The sequence below is a fragment of the Cebus imitator genome, unplaced genomic scaffold (assembly GCF_001604975.1).
Source record: "Cebus imitator isolate Cc_AM_T3 unplaced genomic scaffold, Cebus_imitator-1.0 Scaffold11, whole genome shotgun sequence".
Classification (NCBI taxonomy): Eukaryota; Metazoa; Chordata; class Mammalia; order Primates; family Cebidae; genus Cebus; species Cebus imitator.
Genome location: NW_016107326.1, coordinates 5,348,796 through 5,372,416, shown reverse-complemented (window position 1 = coordinate 5,372,416; position 23,621 = coordinate 5,348,796). Strand labels below are relative to the sequence as shown.

The 23,621-nt window shown below is 35.8% G+C and overlaps 1 protein-coding gene across 6 annotated transcripts in view; it reads right to left on the bottom strand.

Moving 5' to 3' along the window:
• The window catches only part of ADK (adenosine kinase), a 578,382-nt gene that overhangs the window by 114,984 nt on the left and 439,777 nt on the right, over positions 1-23,621 (bottom strand). For all 6 annotated transcript variants that reach the window (XM_017548629.2, XM_017548620.2, XM_017548645.2 and 3 more), the window contains 2 exons: positions 12,266-12,301; positions 1,667-1,781 (listed from right to left, as the gene is read on the bottom strand). In XM_017548629.2, the coding sequence (XP_017404118.1) occupies positions 1,667-1,781; positions 12,266-12,301 (151 nt within the window). The remainder of the gene's footprint in view (positions 1-1,666; positions 1,782-12,265; positions 12,302-23,621) is intronic.

The window sequence follows — 23,621 nt, the reverse complement described above, 5'->3', positions numbered from 1 at the left end:
TGTGCCACCACACCCAGTTGATTTCTGTTTTTTTAGTAGAGGTGGGGTTTCGCTATGTTACCAAGGCTGGTCTCCAACTCCTGGGATCAAGCAATCCTCCCACCTTGGCTCCCCAAAGTGGTAGGGTTACAGATGTGAGCCACTGTGCCCACTTGCCCTCCTTTCTTTAAATCCTTCCTAGAATTTAAGGATTAGCAGGATATTAATGTATCTTGGGAGAGCCACTCAACATTTCTGAATGTTGTTTGAAAGATTTTTAAAAACTTTTCTTCCTTTCTTAAAGTTTTAATTATGGATAATTTCAAACATATCCACAAGTGAAGATAATAGCATAATGATTCTCCCATATATCCACTGCCTAGCTTCAACAATTAATTCATTACCAGTCTCATTTCATTTATACTCTCCCTTTATCTATGACTCACTGAATTACTTTGAAGCAAATACTTTTTGAAACAAATCTCTGAATCTTGCTTTTGACTATTCAGAAAAAATAAAGTTAATCTATATGTATCTATGTATCCTATAGTGTCATGTTATAAACCTCAAGTATACACAATAAAATTTATTTTAAAAAAGAAAGAAAGAAAATATCTTGACAATAATTTCATCTTTGACCCTTTTCAGGCTTTATATTTAATTCAACACACATGTACTTCATATTCACTATAACATCTTTCTTCAAGATTTACTGATCTCCTGAGTAAATACAATCCATATAGTTTGCACCAATAGATAAGAACTATAATTATATTTTACTTTGTACTTATATTTTATGAATATTAATTTTATTTCCCAATTAGGTCTTTAAAGTTATTATTATTATTGTTGTTATTTTGAGACAGGGTATCACTCTCTCACCCAGGCTAGAGTGCAATGGCACGATCTTGGCTCACTGGAACCTCCACCTCCCAGGTTCAGGAGATTCTCCTGCCTCAGCCTCTGGAGTAGCTCGGACTACAGGCACATGCCACCACACCCGACAAATTTTTTGTATTTTTAGTAGAGACAGGGTTTCACCATGTTAGCCAGGATGGTCTCCACCTTTTGACCTAATGATCTGCCCTCCTCAGCCTCCCAATAAAGTTCCTATTTTATGCTTCAGTGTTCAGCAGAGTACTGAACAAACACAAAGGTAATACTAAATTGCTCCGGTTTACAATAATTACTAATCAACTGATTAGTTTTAATCTGAATAGTATAAACAGAATTAAAATGTTTGTATTTTGGTTTAACACTATTAATCATTTTAATCAATAACATGTTTGTTTACTAGATGAAATTTCTGTTTTATGAGTGCTATAAAATAGATGGTAAAATAAAACCAAAAATGAGATTTTCTTCTTGAAGGAAAAATGGAAAATATAACATAGTTCTGGATTTTAGTTGTTCATAATTGAGTGAATTTATTTTATTCTAGTGCAGGTATTTTATAAATAAAATATATTCTTTTTTTCGGGAAAGATATTTCTTGATTGACAAAATCCTCAAAATAAGTAAATAAATTATATCAAAGTGGTTCATTAAATTTTAATAAATTATCTTAAACATGAAATATTTTCTACTGAGATACATGGTAGAAATACTTATTAAAATAAAATGTACAGAATTTTGTAAATGATTAATCTCCATAATAACAGATTCATCACACGTTTCCCACATGTACCTGTAGCCATTATAGTGTCATCTCTCCCTTGGGTGAAGATCACGATTCGCTGCCTCTTTGAGTTCACCTTTGGTAGAGCTTGAGTCTTTTTGGCTATGTCTTTAATGTCTTTCGTCTATTAATAGAAAGAAGAAAAAAATTCTCATGACCAATAAAATAAAACAAAACTTTATTAGTAGAGTAACAATTTAGTTTCTGATGATCAAAATAAGAGACCTGCACATCTATTAAGACACATTAAAATTTTTTTAACCATATACAAAAGTAAACAGAATAGCACAGTAACTTCCAAGGAACCCATCAATGATCTATAAAAATTTAAAATGTATGATGAATCTTATTTCACCTGCATCCTCATCCACTTGCTTTTCATATTATTCTGAAGTAAACCCCATGAACTATATAAAATTTCATGTATAAATGTTTTAGTATATATCTTTGAAAGGTAATGATAAACGTAACCACAAAACTATTATCATATTTCAAAATTATTAACAATTACTAAGTATCAGCAAATATCCAGGCAGTTTTCAAATTTCAAATTAAAGAGAGGTTTTTAAAAAGAGGAAAATTTAATTATTTTAGAGGTTTAAAGAACATAATTATGCTGACTTTGGAAATAATACAATTCTTATAATGCCAATTTTTCAAAGGACTGATATGAGAGCAAGAAATGCTAATACTTTCCTAAAAAGACTTAATTTTCTTTAGAAAAGATAAAGTTTAAAAAATAACAAACTAATCATCAAATCCTGTTGCTGTTTTTCACACCACATAGGCCATCAAGTTTTACTGAAATCTTTTTTGAAGTTTTCTAAAATCTTGAAACCTAACTCTTGAGCTAAAAGGCAGAGGTTTTAGAATCATGTTTTCAAACATCTTAGATAATTTGAAAATCCATGTCTGTATTCAGTGGGTTTCTAAGACTGTCCATAGCTTTGGGCTTTGCTAACAAAACTAGTTTATTCTATCACTATGCAAAGTTTCAAATAGTTATAGAGAAAGAAACACCTGTCAGAGGGGGAATATAGCTAAGTGGCATAAATGAAGGATATATAAGAAAACAAATAGGATATATGAGAGAGAAACACTGAGGCAAGCAAAGCAGACAAGTCTTGATGGTTTGCCATGGTTACAAACATCATCAGAAACTGGCATTTTTAAAGGGATGACAATCTGTAATGAAATATTTTTATATTGTTTGTTCACTAAATATTTAATAAATTCCAGATAATATATGAAGCTAAGCTTCTAATATACCTAACAGGATAACTTCTAGAGGACAGTTGTTTCTAAAAGGAATAGCCATTTGTAGTAGGACAGTGCTGCTGACTTTTTAAACATGCTGACTATTTCACTTTCGATTGCTTATTTTAGAACTGAACCAAGACTCAACTCTGATAAGATGAGAAGAAATTCCCTCAGTTTTAGAAGACAGACTTTTAGAAATGACTGGTAACAGCTGAAAGGACCAAAAATTGCCATGTAACTCGCCCAAATAAGTGTATGCATTTAATTAAAATGACTCATGTATATTTTGCCAATGTCCTTAACACAAATATATTTACTACTATAGGATTTTTGCAGTGATTAAGTACAGCTCATATTTAATAAAGATAAAGAGACAAACACATTCACTTTATCATCTTGAAAGCAGAATCTTATGAACGTCCTAGATGTTCTTTAAAAGAAAATCTTTCTTCAAGGTGGTATAAGGAATAAATTAAGAATAAAATTTCGGTGGGGCACAGTGGCTCATGCCTGTAATCATAGCACTTTGGGAGGTTGAGGTGGGCAGATCACAAGGTCAATAAATCAAGACCATCCTGGCCAACGTGGTGAAACCCCATCTCTACCAAAAATACAAAAATCAGCTGGGTGTGGTGGCACACGTCTGCAGTCCTGGCTACTTGGGAGGCTGAGGCAGGAGAATCGCTTGAACCTGGGAGGCAGAGGTTGCAGTAAGCCGGAGATCGCGCCACTGCACTCCAGCCTGGCAACAGAATGAGACTTCGTCTCAAAAAAAAAAAAAAAAGAATAAGATTCCATGGTTGCTTTCTACCAACTCTGTGAGAAGATATATTTTGTTGAGAGCTTTGGTAATTTAATCAAAGAACTGTTTCTTATGTCTCAAATTAAACCTCATAAAAATGGCAATTAAAGGACAAAATAAATTTTCCAAGTACAAAACATAATTCTCCCAGATTTATGTAAAACTTTATTTCTCCTTCCACAGTATTTCCCCTCCTCTGTCCCCAATAGGTTTTCTTTCCCTTACACTTAAGCTCACACATCTTAACAAATAATGAAATTAAAAGGACTTTTAGACTATGACAGGTTTGGACTTACTATTTGTATGATTTGGGGCAGGTTAATAAACCTCTCTAAGCTCTATTTCCTCATCTACAAAACTAAGAAAATATTCACATTAAAAGTTGTTGGGGGATAAGTTTGCTAAGATTAGTGGGCAACAGGTTGAAGGAAACAGGATATTTACAGTCTCGAAGTTATGTCTCCCTAAGATATTCATTACAAAAGGAAAATCATAATGTTATATACAGTAGAGATGTATAAGTAGAGTACATCACCTTAATCCAGATAGATCAGCTTAGTGATGCTAAAATTAGTGGATAAAACAGAACATTTCCATAGTCCCAAAGTAGTATCTCCTCCAAGATATTTATTAAATACAGTGGGAAAGTAGTAACTTTACCTCTGTAAAGTTAAACTGGCAAACACCACCTTAACCTAGTGATCAAGGTTTAGCATCACCAACAATAAGAAACTGTGACACTGTGTAACTCCCTGATATGATGCACCATGAAAGGAACATCATTCCTGTGTTTTTCCTGCCAAAAATGCATAATTTCAATGTAATCATTAGAAAACATCAGACAAACTCAAATGGAAGGACATTCTACAAAATGATTGACCAGTACTTTTCAAAAGTAAAGGTCATGAACAACAAAAGTGAGGAATTATCACAGATTGGAAGAGACTAAGGAGACATGACAAATGCAATGTGGGATTAGATTCTGAAACAGAAAAAGGAAATTAGAGAAACAATGGTTGAAACCAGAATAAGCCTGTATATAGTTCAGTTATTGGAGTTCAATTTTAATTTTCTGTTATTCATTATACTTTGGTTATGTAAGATATGAATATTAGGGGAAACTGGGTGAAAGGTATGTGGAAATTCTGTACTATTTTTTGTAATTTTTCTAAGACTAAAGTTATTTTAAAATAAAAAGTTAAAAATAGTTGTTGTGAGGATGAAAGATGAGGTAAGTGAAATAGCTTAATGCAATATTCAGCACATGCTGAGAACTTAAATATTAATTTCTTTCATCTAATTACTCTCATTTTAATACTTTCTAAAATAGTCACATCCTTAGAGTTCCCCAAAATCTCTAGAAAGGGCTTCAAGAGTTTTGAATATTGAACATTCAATAATAGTATCTATAAGGGAGAAAATGAGGGGGAGGGATAAAAAGTATGAAAACTCATAAAATTGAACTATGTATGAGCCATGTATAAAGTTCTAAAGTGCTCATTAAATCTTAAGTTTTCTAGACAGTAGGTACTATTATTATCCCTATTTTATAGATGAAGAAACTAAGAGCCATGTATAAAGCCCTAAAGTATTCATTAAAGTAGGGTGTGGTAGCTCATGCCTGTAATCCCAGCACTTTGGGAGGCGGAGGCAGGTGAATCACTTGAGCCTAGGAGTTTGAGACTACCCTGTGCAACATAGTAAAACCTCATCTCTACAAAAAAAAAAATACAAAAATTAGCCGGGTGTGGTGGCATGTGCCTATAGTCCCAGCTGAGGTGGAAGGATGGGTTGAGCCTGGGAGACAGAGGTTGCAGTGAGCTGAAATGACACCACTGTATTTCAGCCTAAGCGAAAGAGCCAGACCCTGTATCAAAAAAAAAAAAAAAAAAAAGAAAAAAAAAAAAAAAAAAAAAAAAAAAAAAAAAAAAAAAAAAAAAAAAAAAAGAAAAAAAGACAAGAAAAGAGAATGACATTGGAATTTTGATAGGAATTGTATTGAATCTATAGATTGCTTTAACTCAGGAGACAGAATTTGCAGTGAGCTGAGATCATACCACTGGATTCCAGCTGGGGCAACTGAGTGAGGCTGTCTCAGAACAATCAATCAATCAATCAATCAATCAATCAAATAAAGTACTCATTAAATCTGAACTACTCTAGGCAGTAGGTACTAATATAATATCCCATTTGATAGATGAAGAAACTGAGTCAGAGAGGTTAAGTAATTTGCCTACGGTCATAAATTTAAGTAGTGGAGAATAGATTAGCACCCACAAAGTCTGACTCCAAGGATAATACTCGTAACATTATTATAGTGCTTCTAGAAATGCCAGCAATGTGCTTTTTGTTGTTTTTATCACAAAACGATAGCATGTTCATTCTAAATCATTTTTCCACCACATTCACAAGTCACTCTTGCTCTTCTGTTTAAGTTTGCTGTTTTTTCTTAATTAAGTTGGCTGATATCTTTACTCCAGTGAATTTCAATTTTATTTTGTTTATTTGCTTTAGAGACAGATTTTCACTCTTATTGCCCAGGCTGCAGTGCAATGGTGAGATCTTGGCTTACTGCAACCTCTGCCTCCCGGGTTCAAGCGATTCTCCTGCCTCAGCCTCCCAAGTAGCTGGGATTACAGGTCCTTGCCACCACATACAGCTAATTTTTGTATTTTCAGTAGAGACAGGGTCTCACCATGTTGGCTAGGCTGGTCTCAAACTCTTGACCTCACATGATTCCCCTGCCTTGGCCTCCCAAAGTGCTGGGATTACAGGTGTGAGCCACTGTGCTTGGCTGAATTTCAGTTTTTGAATTTCAAGATATTTTTCATTTCTCAAAGTCATTTTGAAATCTAATCTCCTCTTCCCATATGTGAGAATGTGTGAGAGAAAGTTGTGTGGTTTATAGTAAAGAGCACTAGATATAGAGGGCTGAGCTCTTATTCTGGCTATATGATGTATTCGCTACATGACCTTGAACAAGTCATATGGCCTATTTTTTTTTTTTTTTTTTGAGACAGAGTCTCACTCTGTCACCCAGTCTGGAGTGCAGTGGCATGATCTTGGCTGCAACCTTTGTTCCGGGTTCAAGCAATTCCCTGCCTCAGCCTCTCGAGTAGTTGGAATTACAGGCACCCGCCACCATGCCTGGCTAATTTTTGTATTTTTAGTAGAGATGGGGTTTCAACATCTTGGTCAGGCTGGTCTTGAACTCCTGACCTCATGATCTACCTGCCTCGGCCTCCCAAAGTGCTGAAATTGCAGGCGTGAGCCACCTTGCCCAGCCCATATAGCCTATATTTTCTTTTCTTTTTTTTTTTTTTGAGACGGAGTTTCGCTCTTGTTACCCAGGCTGGAGTGCAATGGCACGATCTCGGCTCACCGCAACCTCCGCCTCCTGGGTTCAGGCAATTCTCCTGCCTCAGCCTCCTGAGTAGCTGGGATTACAGGCACGTGCCACCATGCCCAGCTCATTTTTTGTATTTTTAGTAGAGACGGGGTTTCACCATGTTGACCAGGATGGTCTCGATCTCTTGACCTCGTGATCCACCCGCCTCGGCCTCCCAAAGTGCTGGGATTACAGGCTTGAGCCACCGCGCCCGGCGCTTCTTTTTTTCTTTTCTATTTGAGACGGAGTTTCACTCTTGTTGCCCAGGCTGGTGTGCAATGGTGCTATCTTGGCTCACTGCAACCTCCACCTCCTGGGTTCAAGCAATTTTCCTGCCTCAGCCTCCTGAGTACCTGGGATTACATGCATCCGCCACCACACCTGGCTAATTTTTTGTATTTTTAGTAGAGATGGGGTTTCACCATGTTGGCCAGGCTGGTCTCTTAACTCCTGACCTCGGGTGATCCACCCACCTTGGCCTCCCAAAGTGCTGAGATTACAGGTGTGAGCCACTGCGCTGGTCCATATAGCCTGTTTTTTTAAATCTGTTGAACTGATAAGGCAATACATGCCCTATCTACCTTTCAAGGTTTGTGGAAGTATTACTGTATTAATGATATATTAGGAAAGGTTTCATAAATTGTAAAGCATTTTTATAAATGTAAAATAATACTTTTATTGTCATTGGTGATCACATTATCTTTCAAATCAAAGAACATACTCTCTTCATTCTATTTTTAACCAGCTGGTCATACAAAGGTAACACTCCTGTTATAGTCTACCTAGTAATAGGAGTTACTGTAGAAAACCAGCTGTAGTGTTTCTACACATTGAGTCATCAAGCTGTACCATTTTGTCTTGTTTTCCAAATAGAAACTCCTTTAATAGTTATGTTGTTTATATGATGTGTCAGTGCCAGCCTGATCTCATATTCCCTCCCCACTCACTCCATTCCAGTCACAATGGCCTTCTGTCAGTTCCTGGAGTATATAGTGCATTAGTTCTCTCATTCGGAGCCTTTTATAGTCCTGTTCTCTCTGCTTTAAATTTGGTTTGCTGTTTGTCTTGCTTTTTTTTTTTTTGTCATTGCTAGATATTCATATTTTTAGGGTCATTCCATAGCCATCATACCTAAAATAGGAACCCTTCCCACATTCTCTTTCACAGTACATTCTCTGGTCACTTCCACCTTGTCTTCAGGGTCCATCAGAGTGGTATGTACATAGTAAGAACTCAGTAAATATTTGTTGAATAAATAAATGATTAAATGAAGAGAATTAGAAGACTAGCTTATTGCTTTCCCTTAACTGAACTGTTCCAAAATTGTCTTCTTTTGGGGTTCAGGTACCTATAAAACAACACTGCACTCTCTTAGCCAGCAGGACCTGATTTAGGGTCTTATTTTCAGAAACTGAAATTCTGGTGATCAGCCATTGCATTATTTATATTTGTGAAGAACACAGGAACTTAAGAATCACCTAAGGTAATTCTTTGGTAATCAATACAGCCTGAATACATTCTCTGTAGGCTTTCTATCCATGCTGATCAATGGAACTTTCTGTGATGATGTATATGTTCTATCCTGCATCATCCAATAAAGTAGTCATTACCTAGTCTATAGAATACTCAATATGTGTCTAGTATGACTGAAAGACTGAATTTTAAATTTTATTTAATTTTAATTAATCCTAATTTACATAGCCACATGTGGCTAGTAGATGCTGTGTTGGATAGCACAATTCCATACTTTTCTCTTTCAGTGATATAAGATGAAAGAATCCTCATTGGTCAGAGAAAGACCACAAGTCTGGGATCTTCTGGATAGTCAGGGGCTATGGAGGAAGTGAAAAAAGGGAAAAGGGTTGCTTTGTTTCCCCTAAGAACAGAAATATTATTCTTAGATATCTAAGATAAAAAAAAATTAAAATTTGTTACTTGGAGTAAAACAAAATAAATGATCCAATAGAGAAGGTATGAATTCTCTTCATCATTTAGCATTTACTCAGTTGCAGAGACAATGAAAATATAGAGAATATATATATATTTAGGTTTTTGAGGTATTTTATTCACTTTAATTTAAATCAATTTTTAATAGTTTAAGAAAGGCTTTATAATGAAACATGCTTTTGAGCCCTTATTTTTATTTATGTTCTAAAAATACAAACATTTAATCAGTTCAGCTCAAGAAAAGGTAGATTTAAAAACATATTCCAGTCGGAACTGATTTTCTAGGATAATAAAAGGCTTATAAAACTTTTTACCCCAAGAATTGTCATTTTAAATTCTTAGCAGGTCTGTCATTTAAATCAGGCACTATGCAATTTTCCATCACCTATGTAAAAAAAATCCTCTCTCTTCTGCTTTGTGTTCTGCCCAGCTCCAGTTTTTATCTCATTCTCCAGTGCCCTCCTAAGCTGCTGCTTCTCACTGAAAATTGCCCAATTCAGTTTAAAGATTTTTTTAAAAAAAGATTATCTAAAGTTTGCAGAGAAGCTAACCAGAATAATAATTAAAAAAAATACCACTGAGAATATTTCCTGATGAATAAACACTGGTTATTTTTAGAGGTGCTTGGATTGGTCTGTCAGCAGCCAGATCACTAGTGGCAATACTCAGTGGCTTTTGGAACTGATTGGGATTTATAGTAGAAAATGAGGATAGGACAGCAGCACTGATGGAAGGAAAAAATACTCACCTTTCTTTTAATCTTTTCACTTTTTTCTTCTCATTCATGCTCCAAATTTAGAGTCAAAATTAAAGTTAGGAGGGATAAAATGCAGATTTTTGTCTAGTTTGTCACACTAGCCAAGAGCATTAATACATTTTCATACAGAAAACTACTAAGATAAAGTGATTTATTTTTGTTTTATTCCTTAATAATACCAAGTTGCAAACCTATGCTTTCCTATTTCTGTCTAATGAACTAGGAAACTTTAATGACATTATAAAATTATTGAATTTCTCTAGATAGTGTTCCATACATGGATAACGTTTGATTAACAATGTCTATCCTCCTCATGTTTCAAATATATTCTGCAATGCTTGTGATGGTTTTGGAAATCTACAAAGGGACACATCAAGACACTATGTGCTTTATCTAATCTAACATATCACTGTCACTATCACTGACAGAGCAGTTTTGCGGTGTCAAGAGGTAATAAGGTATGCGATTATAATCATTATCATTTTGCTTATATGCTGTAATCAATTATAGCAGATTTATGCCAAAAACAATTCTAGAATCAGTAAGAACTAATGGAAAGGTTAATATAATGCTAGTTAGTAGAAAACAGAAAAAGTAGTTTGTTGCTATGAATGAATATAAACAAGGCATATGCAAAGCATATAGCTCAAGAAAGAAATAAAAGTATTAATCAGTCATAATAAACTATTTTTAAAAAACTGCTATGTAGGTAGTACAGGATCATGATCATTTGTTATACAACAAGTTATATTTCTAAGTATCCGCAAAATTGGTTATTTTATAGAACCAAAAATACATTGTTTATGGTAACACAGTAAACTGACAGGATACAAATGTATGTTCTCCAAGTTTTTATTTATGGAGAATTTTGATGTATCGAGAGAATATAATTTTTTAATACTAAAACTTAAAATAAGTAAAACTTTAAAAAAACTCTGAAAACTTTTATTTATATTCTTGTGATCAAAACATCTGACTTTTTAATTGAATATTCACCTGATTACATTTTGCTCTATATATAATTGCCAATTTAGGAAATTACAACATGAAACTTAAAGTAGAAAAATAACCCAACACTTGGAAATCCTTTTTCTATATGTGACTTAACCCTAGACTTGCTATAATATGGTAAAACACAAAAAGGCAAACATGTAAGAAACTATCACAGTTCCTAATAATTAAGAAGCAATGTTCCTACTCTGGAGTAGTTTTTTTATAGAATCTTCAGAATAGAATGCCTGTATCACATGTTCATTGTCTTCCTCTATGAAGAAGCAGCTCTATGTCTGGTTTGTCAAGTCTGATGACATGAGTAACATGCACATGTATTACTTTGTTGCTTGGAAATCTGCCTTTACTGCATTTAAATAAGAGTTTCACAAACTCATGTAATCTCTTTCTCTAGAGTTCAAAGTGAGCTTACTAATCCTTACAGATAACTATACAATCACCACTCACCTCTTCACTAGAAAGACAATACTAAATATGCAAATAAAACATTTTGGCTGTGGTTAGATTAAATTCAAAATTTTAATTTAATCTTAAAATTACTACCCTGTAACATTTTAAGTTGCTGTACAGAACACAGCATTCTACATAGTTCTGCTCAATAAATATCACAGTCATAAAACACTCCAACCTAGTTAATTCTTTGTCAGTTAACCTGGGTTCATATTAGTCAGTGTTTTCTAACAATCAGTTGGAAGAGGGGTATTATAGAGATAAAAAACATGGTTATCTCAATTTTGCCGAGAACAACCACATGGAGTTTTGAATCTTGACAGGATAATACTTGTATCAGGAAAACAGAATTAGGACCTAGAAATTAAATCCAATTATTGATACTTTATTTAAGAAAATGTATGTATATTTTACGCTACCTCCCTCTCCCCAGAATAAAAGAAGAAGAGAGAAGAAAAGATAGGTTCAAACAGCAAGTTTATAAGAGCAGGATTTAAATTAATCAGTTCCTAACAACTGTTAAGTACAACCTTTTAGAAATTAATTTGCATAATGATAATCTACATGTGATAGGGCTGAAATTATTTAAACGACATTATATTTCATTATTTAGTCTTGTTCCACCACTGCTTTAGCAGTGAATCCTTATGAAATGTAATGCAGCTAATGAGATAGCTTTTTAACTGAACAAACTGACAGGCCCCATATCTGCAGAGGCAGCTTGAAACCGTGCCCAACCTCTTGGCTTCCCAAGAGGCTTTTCAAAATTCAATAAATAACATCTGTAGGCGATGTTGGGTGCAGACCTAGCAGAGTGCGTCATAACACTGTGCTGGCAGAACAAAGAAACCATGACGACTGCCAAGTTTCCATGGCAACTGCTGCGAGGCTCTGAGAGTATAATAGCACATCAATCACTGTCCAAAAGAACTTCATTATCAGCTAGAAAAAACCTTTAGGATCTGTTTAGTGTGCAATTGTGGGTTAACTCACCTCAAAGCCTTGCTCTCTAGCAAAAGTGGCAGCTTCCTGAAATAAAAAAAAAAGAACAGTTAATTATAAAGTGCTCGGTAATGAAGAAATAATCCATTTTTTTTTGAAACTCATTCAGTCTTCTTTTTTACACAATTATCTCAATATATCCACATAGTTCAATTTTTATTCTTACAGCAATAAAGATTTCTTTTTTCCCTTGGAATAATAATTTTAAGAAGGCAGCCTAATGTCAACACACTTCACAAGTTGGAATAAAGAAGACAAAGTACATGTTTTTACTGTAGCTGCCACAGTGAGTTCAGGTGTTCTGACCTCAGCAAAGAAAGACAATCCAAGGAATATGGTGGTGGTTGTGTTTTTAATTAAAACAATACCTTTCAAAAAGCTCTTCTGTAGAGAAGAATGCCTGCTAATAAATGTACAGATTCAGAAATATCACCCTTTTGCAATCCTTATAATGAAATTTATTGCAGACAGGATCCTCTTTAGATGTTAAATTCATTGGGTAAAAGGATGATAGGGAACTGAGTATTTCCATGGAATCAAAGTATCTCAGGTTATATGCTGGTCACGGGGAGCAAAGCATAACTTTATAATGGAAGGATCAAGCTGTCATCACTTTAACCCAGTGATCGATGCTATAACTTATCATCACTAATAGTGGGATCACCAAATATTCTTTGTCTGTTGTTATGATGCAGTGTGAAGTTCACAGCATCATCTATAAAGTATTCTGACCTAAATATTTTAACATGAATTAATCAAAACCTTAGTCCAGTAATTTGCAGTCTATAAGAAACACAGAGGAGAGGGGAATAAGTTAAAGGATCCACAGAGAAAGCAACCGAAAAAATTCATAAGGCAGGACATTCTATAGGACAACCAGCTTAATGTCTTTAACAAGTCAATGTCATGATAAAGTAGGAAAGGGAAAGTGACCAAGAACAATGTATAAACCTTAATTGGTTTATACAAACCAGCTATAAAAGACATTTTTGGGACAAGGGGAGAAATCTGAATCTGAAATGAAAATTAGATAATATTAGGAATTATCAGTTTGATTTTAAAAGTCTTTAATTCTTAAGATGAATCCTGAGGTATTTAGGGATTAAATGTCATGATATACGTAATTTATTTTGGAATACTTCAGAAAAAAATCAAAGTGAAGCAAAAGTGGCAAAATGTTAACAAGTGTTAAATCTAGATGTATGTGCTATGTAGGGGTTCAATGTCTCCTTTTTTGTTTGATAAACAGTCCAAAAATCCTCCTTAATATAAGATGACATGGTAAAAACAGTTGAGCATTAAAAAAAATATAGATGGTTAAAAAATTTTAATATACAAAGTTCTTCCAGATTTTAAATATCTTAACGACACAATCTGATGATTATTATATACCCTAAGTCTCTTATAACAGGTTACCAAATGACAAAAATACGCATGTGTAATGAAATCCTTTCCCTTTCTTTATTCTTTGTGCATATACTTCAATTTTGGGACTGATAGAAAAGGGAGGCAATATTACTTTTCAGCTCTACTTCCCTCTTGAAAATGGAAAAAAAAAAAAAAAAACCGCAGACAACTGTCAAGAGCCTCTACATCTTAACTTACATTCTTCCAAAATTATCTTTGCCAAGAGATATTAATAGAAGGATGGGATTTGAGCCTGAGTAGTGAGCAGATCCAACTCAACTAAAACGACTGCAGCATCAAGCCATGTAAGGCAGAAAGTATGCTCAAGTGTCTTCAGCAGAAATTTGGGAAAATAATACATGTATTCACCTATGATCCAATATACTGATAACATACAGGTTAGAGAACTATTATTGAGGATTTAGAAAGGTCAAAATGTATGATTACAGCTAAACGCTGAAGTCAACAGAAAATGATTTAAGTTGAAAGTACAACTCTTTATGCTATTTACTAGAGAAACATAAGCCTGATCAAGTTAGCCTTAGTTGATGTAGACAAAAATAAGCAAATAAATATGAATCTTGACAATTGGTCAATTTGTGCAAGCAAGGTTAGAACTTTGTACATCACATAGTCAATAACATTTGCTGGCTGTGATATCAAGGAATAGGATAAGGTTCAAAAGCTTATTGGTGTGGTGCTTCCCAAGTTGTCATTAGGAACCAAGCAAATTCTTATATGAAAAAGACAACAAAAAGCTGTATTAGAACCACTTATCTATAGGGAACTTAATCGGAGACATGAGAGAACCCCAGGGGACTGTAAGACAAAGTTCAAATGAAGAATCTGTAGGACTAAAATTGCACTAGGCTACAAATGCTCAAAATTCACATACAGTAAAATTGTTTAATGTCCAGTTTTGCTCATACATATATAAGAAATTAGCTGTAAAAACGTACACACACACATATATATGCATATATATATATATGCATTTTTTTGAGATGGAGTTTCGCTCTTGTTGTCCTGGCTGGAGTGTAGTGATGCGATCTTGGCTCACTGCAACCTCTGCTTCCTGGGTTCAAATGATTCTCCTGTCTCAGTTTCTCGAGTAGCTGGGACTACAGGCATGTGCCACCATGCCCAGCTAATTTTGCATTTTTAGTAAAGATGGGGTTTCACCATGTTGGTCAGGCTGGTCTCAAACTCTTGACCTCAAGTGATCCACCTGCCTCAGCCTCCCAAAGTGCTGGGATTACAGATGTGAGTCGCTGCACCTGGCCCCAAAAATTATTTTATATATTCTATTTTAAAATATATTTTATATATTTAAAAATAAACAGTGTTCTGTTAGAGTATAAAGCTGACTAACTGCAAGAAGACAGATATGTAAATGTCAAATCACTATCTTTTAAGAAAAGCAGGCCCTAAGACACTTCCATGTCTGTAAACTATTTCAAGCATCAACATATTTCTGACTGAGGAAAGATGTACTTAAGAAAAGTCAACTCAATTTTCTGTCTTAGTGCCCCTGCACATAGGCTTGCTGAGCTGTGCCCTATCACTAGAAAAGCTAAGCTTGTACTATGGCTTAAAATGATCTTATCTTCCGACTTCCTCCCACCTTCCTTTGATCTTGGACTGGTGCCCCAAGTCACTCCATTAGAGAAGGCAGCTGGCTCATATCACTGCAGACTTTCCCAGAGCTAACCTCTGATCTGAAGGTGTTTGTAGATACAATGATGGAACAACATTTATTTTTCCCTATCAGCAAAACAAACAAAACAACACAGGGGAACAGTTTGACCCAGTAAGAATTTTAAGCAGAATTTTAGTTGTCAGATTCATGCCATGCAGAGGCAGAAAGAAAAGGCATTAGGTCAGAAAGTAGGGAAGAAAGAATGGTCATAGATGGTGGGCAGAAGAGTAAGACAGGTTCCAAATATTAGAGGTAATTCCAAGTGAACTGGTCGCACTAAATTGAAAAGGACTTTTTAGTGTGCCTTTGCAGTAAAAGTGAGAAAAGAAAACAAGCAAGTTCCCATCTGTGCTGCCCCAGGGCGCCTCGTACTGAGTTTCACAAATCTAATGAAGCAGTCAGGTTAAAATCCAACCACAGAGTAGATGTGACATGTGGAGAACAGCTCGGGTTAGAATAGAAAAGCAGGGCGGTTCCTAATGCAGGTGATTATCCATGTGATAATCATTATATTTACAGGCTTTCCATTTTAGATCTGACATCAAAAATCACAAAGGAAGAGGGATTAAGGAAATAAACAACCGACACAGAGGCTTTCCTGCTCCCCTGAGAGTATAGCACTTTCATTCATGCATGACAAGCAACAAAAGCAAAACTAAACAGGCCAGGAAAGAGTATTTCTGAGAAGGCTGGATTTCACATTAACACTTTTTTTCCATTTTGATAACTTTCACTATTATTCAGTTTCTCAGTCAGGTCACATTTTCAGAATCCGTTTTCGTCTATGCTATATAATACAGTATCATTTTTGGTTTACAATGAATGATACTCACATAATATGTCTTTTACAACAACAGAGCCATTTTTTTCCTCCTGGAATTGAGTGTTGTGAATAAAATGACATATAATTAAAGTCTTAGGCTCTCATCTATACCACACCACTTAGGTTTTACAGTAAGCTTGCTGCTTTAGCAACCATGCTAAAAGGGTGCTGGTAAAACAACAATCAAATATAGTTTCCGAATGGAAGTTAGGGAAAAACTATGTTAATCAGGTTAATGAAAACTATGGAATATTTACATTAAGAGCTATTTAAAGGGGTTAGCAAGCCACTATTAAAAAGTACAATCCTCAGATTATACAGGAAAGGAAAGAAACTCAAGTGCATGTCTGTATATATGAAAGACAACTATGGAGGAGAAAACTTGCTCTGTATTTTGTCTGATAACACAAGTTTTTATTTATAAAGTAGAATTATCTATAATCAATATTAATCTAAAACCATAACTTGCCCATACTCACTGCAATTCCAATTATTTGTTACTAGTTATATAGAAACACAATAATTTCTGTATATTGACAAGCCAAGGGGGAATGGAGCCACCAGACCAGGTCTGTTTCTTTACTTTGCTTGTTCATTTCTCCATGCAACAAACATTTACCTCCCAAGTGTAGTTTTAGGCTGCCAGCATCTGTCTACATGTGTATCATTGCTACAGCTGTTGCAGGCCTTATAATGGTCTCAATAACACTATAATTCCTAAATGGAATGGTATAGGTGAGAGTTTAAGACTTGGCGGGGGGGCGGGGGAGTGTCTGCCTCTCTTTCTCTATATATATGTATAAAATTTCTGTATAATAAAAATTCGTATAGAGGTATAATATTCTCTTTGAATGACTTTAAGTGCAACATACTACTGGTCAGGAGGCAGTTATGGTCAATGGAAAGAGTACAGGATCTAGAATCAAAAGATATACACTAAGGTCCCAGTTTTACAGATTATTTGCTATGTAATCTTGAACCAGTCACTCAGTATATCAATTTCTTCATCAATAAAATTGAGGTTAACAATACCTATTTCATTGCATTGTTGCTAGGAATAAATGAAATACTTTAGGTGAAACTGTGAAATCATTTTAGCTATTGAATTCAAGTTCTTGTTAAGATTTCAGGATAAACAAATGTCAGAACACCTAGAGTACATTTAATGATCTGTCCTATCTGTGGATTATATGTGTAGGAGGCAGTTTTCAAAATGGTTTTCAATGATCCTTGAATGTAGTATTCAAACCCTTGTACATTCTCTTCCCCTTGAATGTGCTCTAGACCTAGTGACTTGCTTGTAACAAATATGACAAAAGTGATGGTATGTTTTGTTCATCTTCTTGATCACATGCCTTGTTTCCCTGAGCCCTCACTCTTGGAGAAATAAGTTGCAGTGCTGTGAGGGCTATGGAGAGGTGCATGACCAGACACAAATGGGCTTGGAAGATCCTCCCCTAGCTGAGCAGCAGGATGACTACACACCAAGTTGACACCTTTATTAAGTCAGAGGCACCAAGCTAAGTAAGCAGTGCCTGAATTCCCTATCCCACAGTTTATATATGAGGTTAAGAAGAAAAACTCAGCTAATTTCACATTCAGTTTCCATTAATAAAAACTTCAAAATGGCCAGCTGCAGTGGCTCACACCTGTAATCCCAACATTTTGGGAGGCTGAGGTGGGAGGATTGCTTGTGTCCAGGAATTTGAGACATGCCTGGGTAATATAGCAAGACCCCATCTCTTCAAAAAAACAAAAACCAAAACTTCAAGTGTGTTCAGCAGATCAGAGGGTAAGCAAATTCTGCAAAGAAAATTTAGATATATGCTATCTAAATGGCCATGTATACCTGATTATGGTCAACCATTTCAACATAGATTAACCAGGAGATATTATCCTTTGCATGAAATTTATTTTAAGCTCCAATTCACGATGGCTTTTGTTATTCTGAAGCAATGATTGCATTTCTGACACTAAAGTAAGAGTTTTAAGTAGTGCTGGACCCTCAGGTGAGAAAAACAATATTAAGTCAAAGTCTCCTACCACTAAAATGTCTGCAACAGCTGTAGCAGTGACATAACTCTAAGTCATGCTGAAATTTAACAACAAAGAACTATCCAATGTGTATTTCTTTTCATACCATATATCATAACATAAAGACTTATATTGTTAAAGCCTCTAAATATTTTCTCATGCTGTCCTTCAAACCATGAGTTACCTTTACTTTATGTTATCTATAAAATCATTTATATACTTTCTTATGATACTATGCTAGTATTATACTATTTTAAATTATGCATTATTTTTGATCAGGAAAAGTTTTAATTTATAAATAAAGTAACTGAAAGCTGGAGAAAATTGTTGCATCCAATGTGAGCCTGGGAACTCCTTTTAAAAGAAATATCATTCACAAAAGTATCTGTACAAGCTTTTCCAAAGAATATATCATATAACTTTTTGAATATTTTCAACCTATGCTCTGACATTTATTACCATATGCTTCCTGTCTGCAGAATGCTGAATAAAAATATTATTTAACATTTTATTGAGTGCCAAAAACTCTATGCGGCAATGTATTGCTATAAAGATACTCATGCCTCTATCCAATAGGTTTATAATAAAAATTAGATAGACAGTATATAAATTATGCCTCAATAAACATGACAAAATATTAAGCAGCCAAAACACAGGTAAAAAAATAAAGTTTAGTTTACAAGAAAATTGACTGTTTCACAAAGTGATTTATTAACTGACTTGTCTATTCTAGTAAGGAGAGTTGTTCATTCCCACTTTTAAGCATATTTAATCCGGTAACTAAAAAACAAGTTGGGAAAAAGCGCTTCATCAAAATTAGCAAATGAGCTACTTAGACTAACTTCTTTCAGAACAACCCAAGTTTTTAGTATTAAAGAAGAAGAAAGAGGATAGCATAAGAAAAATGTTAGGATAGCAGCCCCATTATTGGGAATTTTATTTCCGTTTTTATTTTTGACTCTGTTGCCCAGGCTGGAATATAGTGGCAGGATCATGGCTTACTCCAGCCTCAACCTCCCAGGCTCAGGTGATCCTCCCACCTGAAGGTCTCAAATAGTTGGCACCAAATGTGCGCATCACCATGCCCAGCTAATTTTTGCATTTTTTGTAGAGACAGGGTTTTGGCATGTTGCCCAGGCTGGGTTTTTTTCCTTCCATTTTTAATGATATAATATGTGCTTGGGATAAAGGAGACATTCAACAAATGTGAATTCTTTTTCCTTTTTATCATTTGATTTCTCACAAAAACCCTAAAAATTAACATTATTTTTATTTTATAGATAAAAATTTGTAGGTTCAGAGAGATTCAAGTACATCCAAGACCATATAACAGGTAATTGTTATAGGTAGCACTTAGATTTGAGGTTTTCTGAATGGTCAGCTGATAATGAACTCTTTCAGGTTTTATGTGCCTAAAAAGTGTTCTGCTTTTGTTTTTGAAAGGTACTTTCACTGGGTCTGAATTCTGGGTTAATAATCTCTTTCCTTCTGTGCTCCAAGGTCTAGCTTGCATTGTTTCTGTTAAGGAGATTGCTGCTGTTCTTACCTTTGTTTCTCTGTATGTAATGTATTTCTGTTGTTGTTTTTTAGAAACCTAGCTACTTTAAGTTTTTTTTTTTTTTTAATTATTATTGAACTTATGCAATTTGATTATGTGCCTTGGTGTAGCTTTTTGGTGTTTCTTCTGCTTTTGGTTTGTTGAACTTCTTGGATTTGTGGGTTTACAGATATTATCAAATTTGGAAAAATTTCAGCCCTTATGTCTTCAAATATCTTTTCTGTCTCCCTGCCCCATCCCCAGACTCTTTATATTTGATCACCTAAAAGTTGTCCCACAGCTCACAGCTACACTGCTTGTTTTTCCAGTCTTTTTTCCCTCTAGGTGTTTCATTTTGAGTAGCTTCTATTGCTATGACCCTTAATCTTTTCTTCTGCAGTGCCACATCTTACCCAGTGCACTTTTCACCTCAGACACGGTATTTTTTATTTCTAGAAGTTGGGTCTTTTTTACATTTCCCACATCATTCTTTAATAGGATTATGTTTTTATTTACCTTCTTGGATATATTTAGAAATGCTGTTTTAACGTCTTTGTCAACAAATCCTAACATCTGTGTCATTTCTGAATCCATTTCTATTAATATTTCTCCTTATGATGGTTTGTATTTTCCTGCTTGTTTGCATGAATGGTTATATATACATACATAGATATGTGTGCGTATTTATTATTTGATTGAGACAGGGTTTTGCTATGTTGCACAGGCCTGCCTCAAACTCCTGGGTTGAAACTATCCTCCTGTTTCTGCCTCTCAAGTAACTAGGGACTACAGGCATGTGTCATCGTGCTTGGCTTATTTATTTTATAACAATGCCTTTGTCAGTGAATGAAAGGTAATTTTTCAATGGATGACTGACATTATAAATGTTATGTTTTGGGTGTTGAATATTGTATTAGTCCGTTTTCATGCTGCTGATAAAGACATACCAAGACTGGGCAATTTACAAAAGAAAGAGGTTTATTTGGACTCACAGTTCTACATGGCTGGGGAAGTCTCACAATCATGGCAGAAGGCAAAGAGGAGCAAGTCATGTCTTACATGGATGGCGGCAGGCAAAGAGAGACAGCTTGTGAAGGGAAACTCCTTTTTTTTTTTGAGATGGAGTTTTGCACTCGTTGCCCAGGCTGAAGTGTGATGGTGCGATCTCAGCTCACTGCAACCTCTGCCTCTCAGGTTCAAGTGATTCTTCTGCCTCAGCCTCCCAAGTAGCTGGGATTACAGGTGAGTACCACCATGCCAGGCTAAGGTTATATATTCTTATAAAACCTTATAGAGATGGGGTTTCACCATGTTGGTCAGGCTGGTCTCAAACTCCTGACCTCAAGTGATCCACCTGCCTCGGACTCCTAAAGTGCTGGGATTACAGGTGTGAGCCACTGTGCCTGGCTGGGAACTCCTCTTTTTAAAACCATTAGCTCTTGTGAGACACATTCACTATCATGAGAACAGCATGGGAAAGACCTGCCCCCATGATTCAATTACCTCCCACTGGGTCCCTCCCACACATGTGGTAATTCAAGGTGTTCAAGGTAAAATCTGGATGGGACACAGCCAAACCATATCAAACATTTTGTTTCTCATTATATATTTTTGAGGTTTATCCTGAAATTCAGTTGGTTACTCAAAAAAAATTTTGATTCTTTACAAGCTTATTTATAAACTTGCTAGGTGAGATGAGAGCAGGTCTTAATCTAGATCTAATCTGGTCCCCAGCTGATGTTAACATTCTTTTGAGTACTAAAAAAGATGTCCAGGCTGGACACGTTGGCTCATGCGTATAATCTAAGCACTTTGGGAGGTCGAGGTGGGTGGATCAGGAGGTCAGGAGTTCAAGACCAGACTGGCCAAGATGGTGAAACCCTGTCTCTACTAAACATACCAAAAAAAAAAAAAAAAAAAAAATTAGCAGGGTGCAGTGGCAGGAGGCTGTAATCCCAGCTACTCGGGAGGCTGAGGCAGGAGAATCACTTGAACCCAGGGGGCAGAGGTTGTAGCGAGCTGAGGTCCTGCTACTACACTCCAGCCTGAGCACCAGAATGAGACTTCATCTCAGAAAAAGAAAGACTTATTAGAGGCTTTTCCACTCTTATTATTGTTGCCGTAAACTATTATTAGTCTTATCTGAGTTCAGCAAATGTTCTGCTTATTCATTTCCAGTGGTTTTATCCCTGTTTCTGAGCAGTTTCCTTGCATACTTATGTGGGTCAGTACTCGGCTTAAAAATCAAGGGGGAGCGCTCTGCATTTATCCAGTGTGTGTGCCCTATCTCTGTGAAGCTTTGTCCTCTCTGGCACTGTCTTTTGCAAATTCTAGCCACCTTGGCTTTGTCTCAATTCAGTTGGGCCACTGGGTTCAGTTTTGAATCTCCTTCCTCCACTGCAGATTGGAAGATATCTAGGCAGAATGCTATGGAAATTGCAGGGATGTCTCATTTATTTTCTCTCAGGGATCACTACCCAGTATTATCTAATGTCTAAAAACTCTTGTGTTATACACCTTGTCTGGTTTTTGCATTGTCTGAGGAAGGAGGATAAATCTGGCTGCTCTTACTCCATTACATACAACAGAAGTTCAGTGTGGATCCATTTTAAAGTATAGATGCTAAAGGATCCTGGCATATACAATAAGTCTGTAATTCTCCATTTATTGGTAGAAAAAATGTTATCACGCCAAAGATGAGACCGATTGATCAGATATATTAAATGTCTCTTACCCTGTTCTTTACATCTTTTTTTTTTTTTTTTTTTTTTTAAAGACAGGGTCTCACACTGTTGCCCAGGCTGTAGCGCAATGGCCCGATCTCAGCTCACTGCAACCTCTGCCTCCCGGTTCAAGTAATTCTCATGCCTTAGTCTCCCTAGAAGCTGGTACTACAGGCACGTGCCACCACACCCAGCTAATTTTTGTATTTTCAGTAGAGGTAGGAGTTTTGCCATGTTGGCCAGAGTGGTCTTGAACTCCTGATCTCAGGCGATCCACCCGCCTTGGCCTCCCAAAGTGTTAGAATTACAGGCCACCATGAGTCTGTACCAAACATGAACATGTAAAAACATGGTGGCTAAGATGTAGCCACCATGTCCAGCTATATTTTATTTTATAAAGGATATAGTTCTTGATGTACTAAACTATAAACATTCTACTTTACCATAATCTACATTTGACATCCTCTGAGAATTATCTACTCAGTTCTGAATCTTCCTTTATTTTACATACTCTGTATTACTGTAATTTTCTTGCTTTTTTTTCTTACCTACTAGAAAGTTCTGTACAGCTAATACATCTTTACTTGTTTCTCCTTTGGTCCTCTCTTCCAACTAACAGAGGGCTCTACCATAATGTACAGTCAATACATTATGCTAGGATCAGCAACCTACAGCCTATAGGACAAATACATTCTGCCACCTGTTTATATAAAGTCTTATTGGAACACAGCAAATGCCTATTTGTTTCCATAGTTGTTTTTATGCTACCACAGGCAGAACTGAAGTACGATAGCTTATCAGAAACCATACTACTTGGATTTTCATTAAAAAATATGTTTGTGGTTGGGTGCGGTGGCTCATGCCTGTAATCCCAGCACTTTGGGAGGCTGAAACCAGCAGATCATGAGGTCAGGAGATCAAGACCATCCTGGCCAACATGGTGAAACCCCGTCTCTACTAAAATATAAAAAATTGGCAGGGTGTGGTGGCATGCGCCTGTAGTCCCAGCTATTCAGGAGGCTGAGGCAGGGGAATCACTTGAATCCAGGAAGTGGAGGTTGCAGTGAGCTGAGATTGCACCACTGCACTCCAGCCCAGTGACAGAGCAAGACTCCACCTCAAAA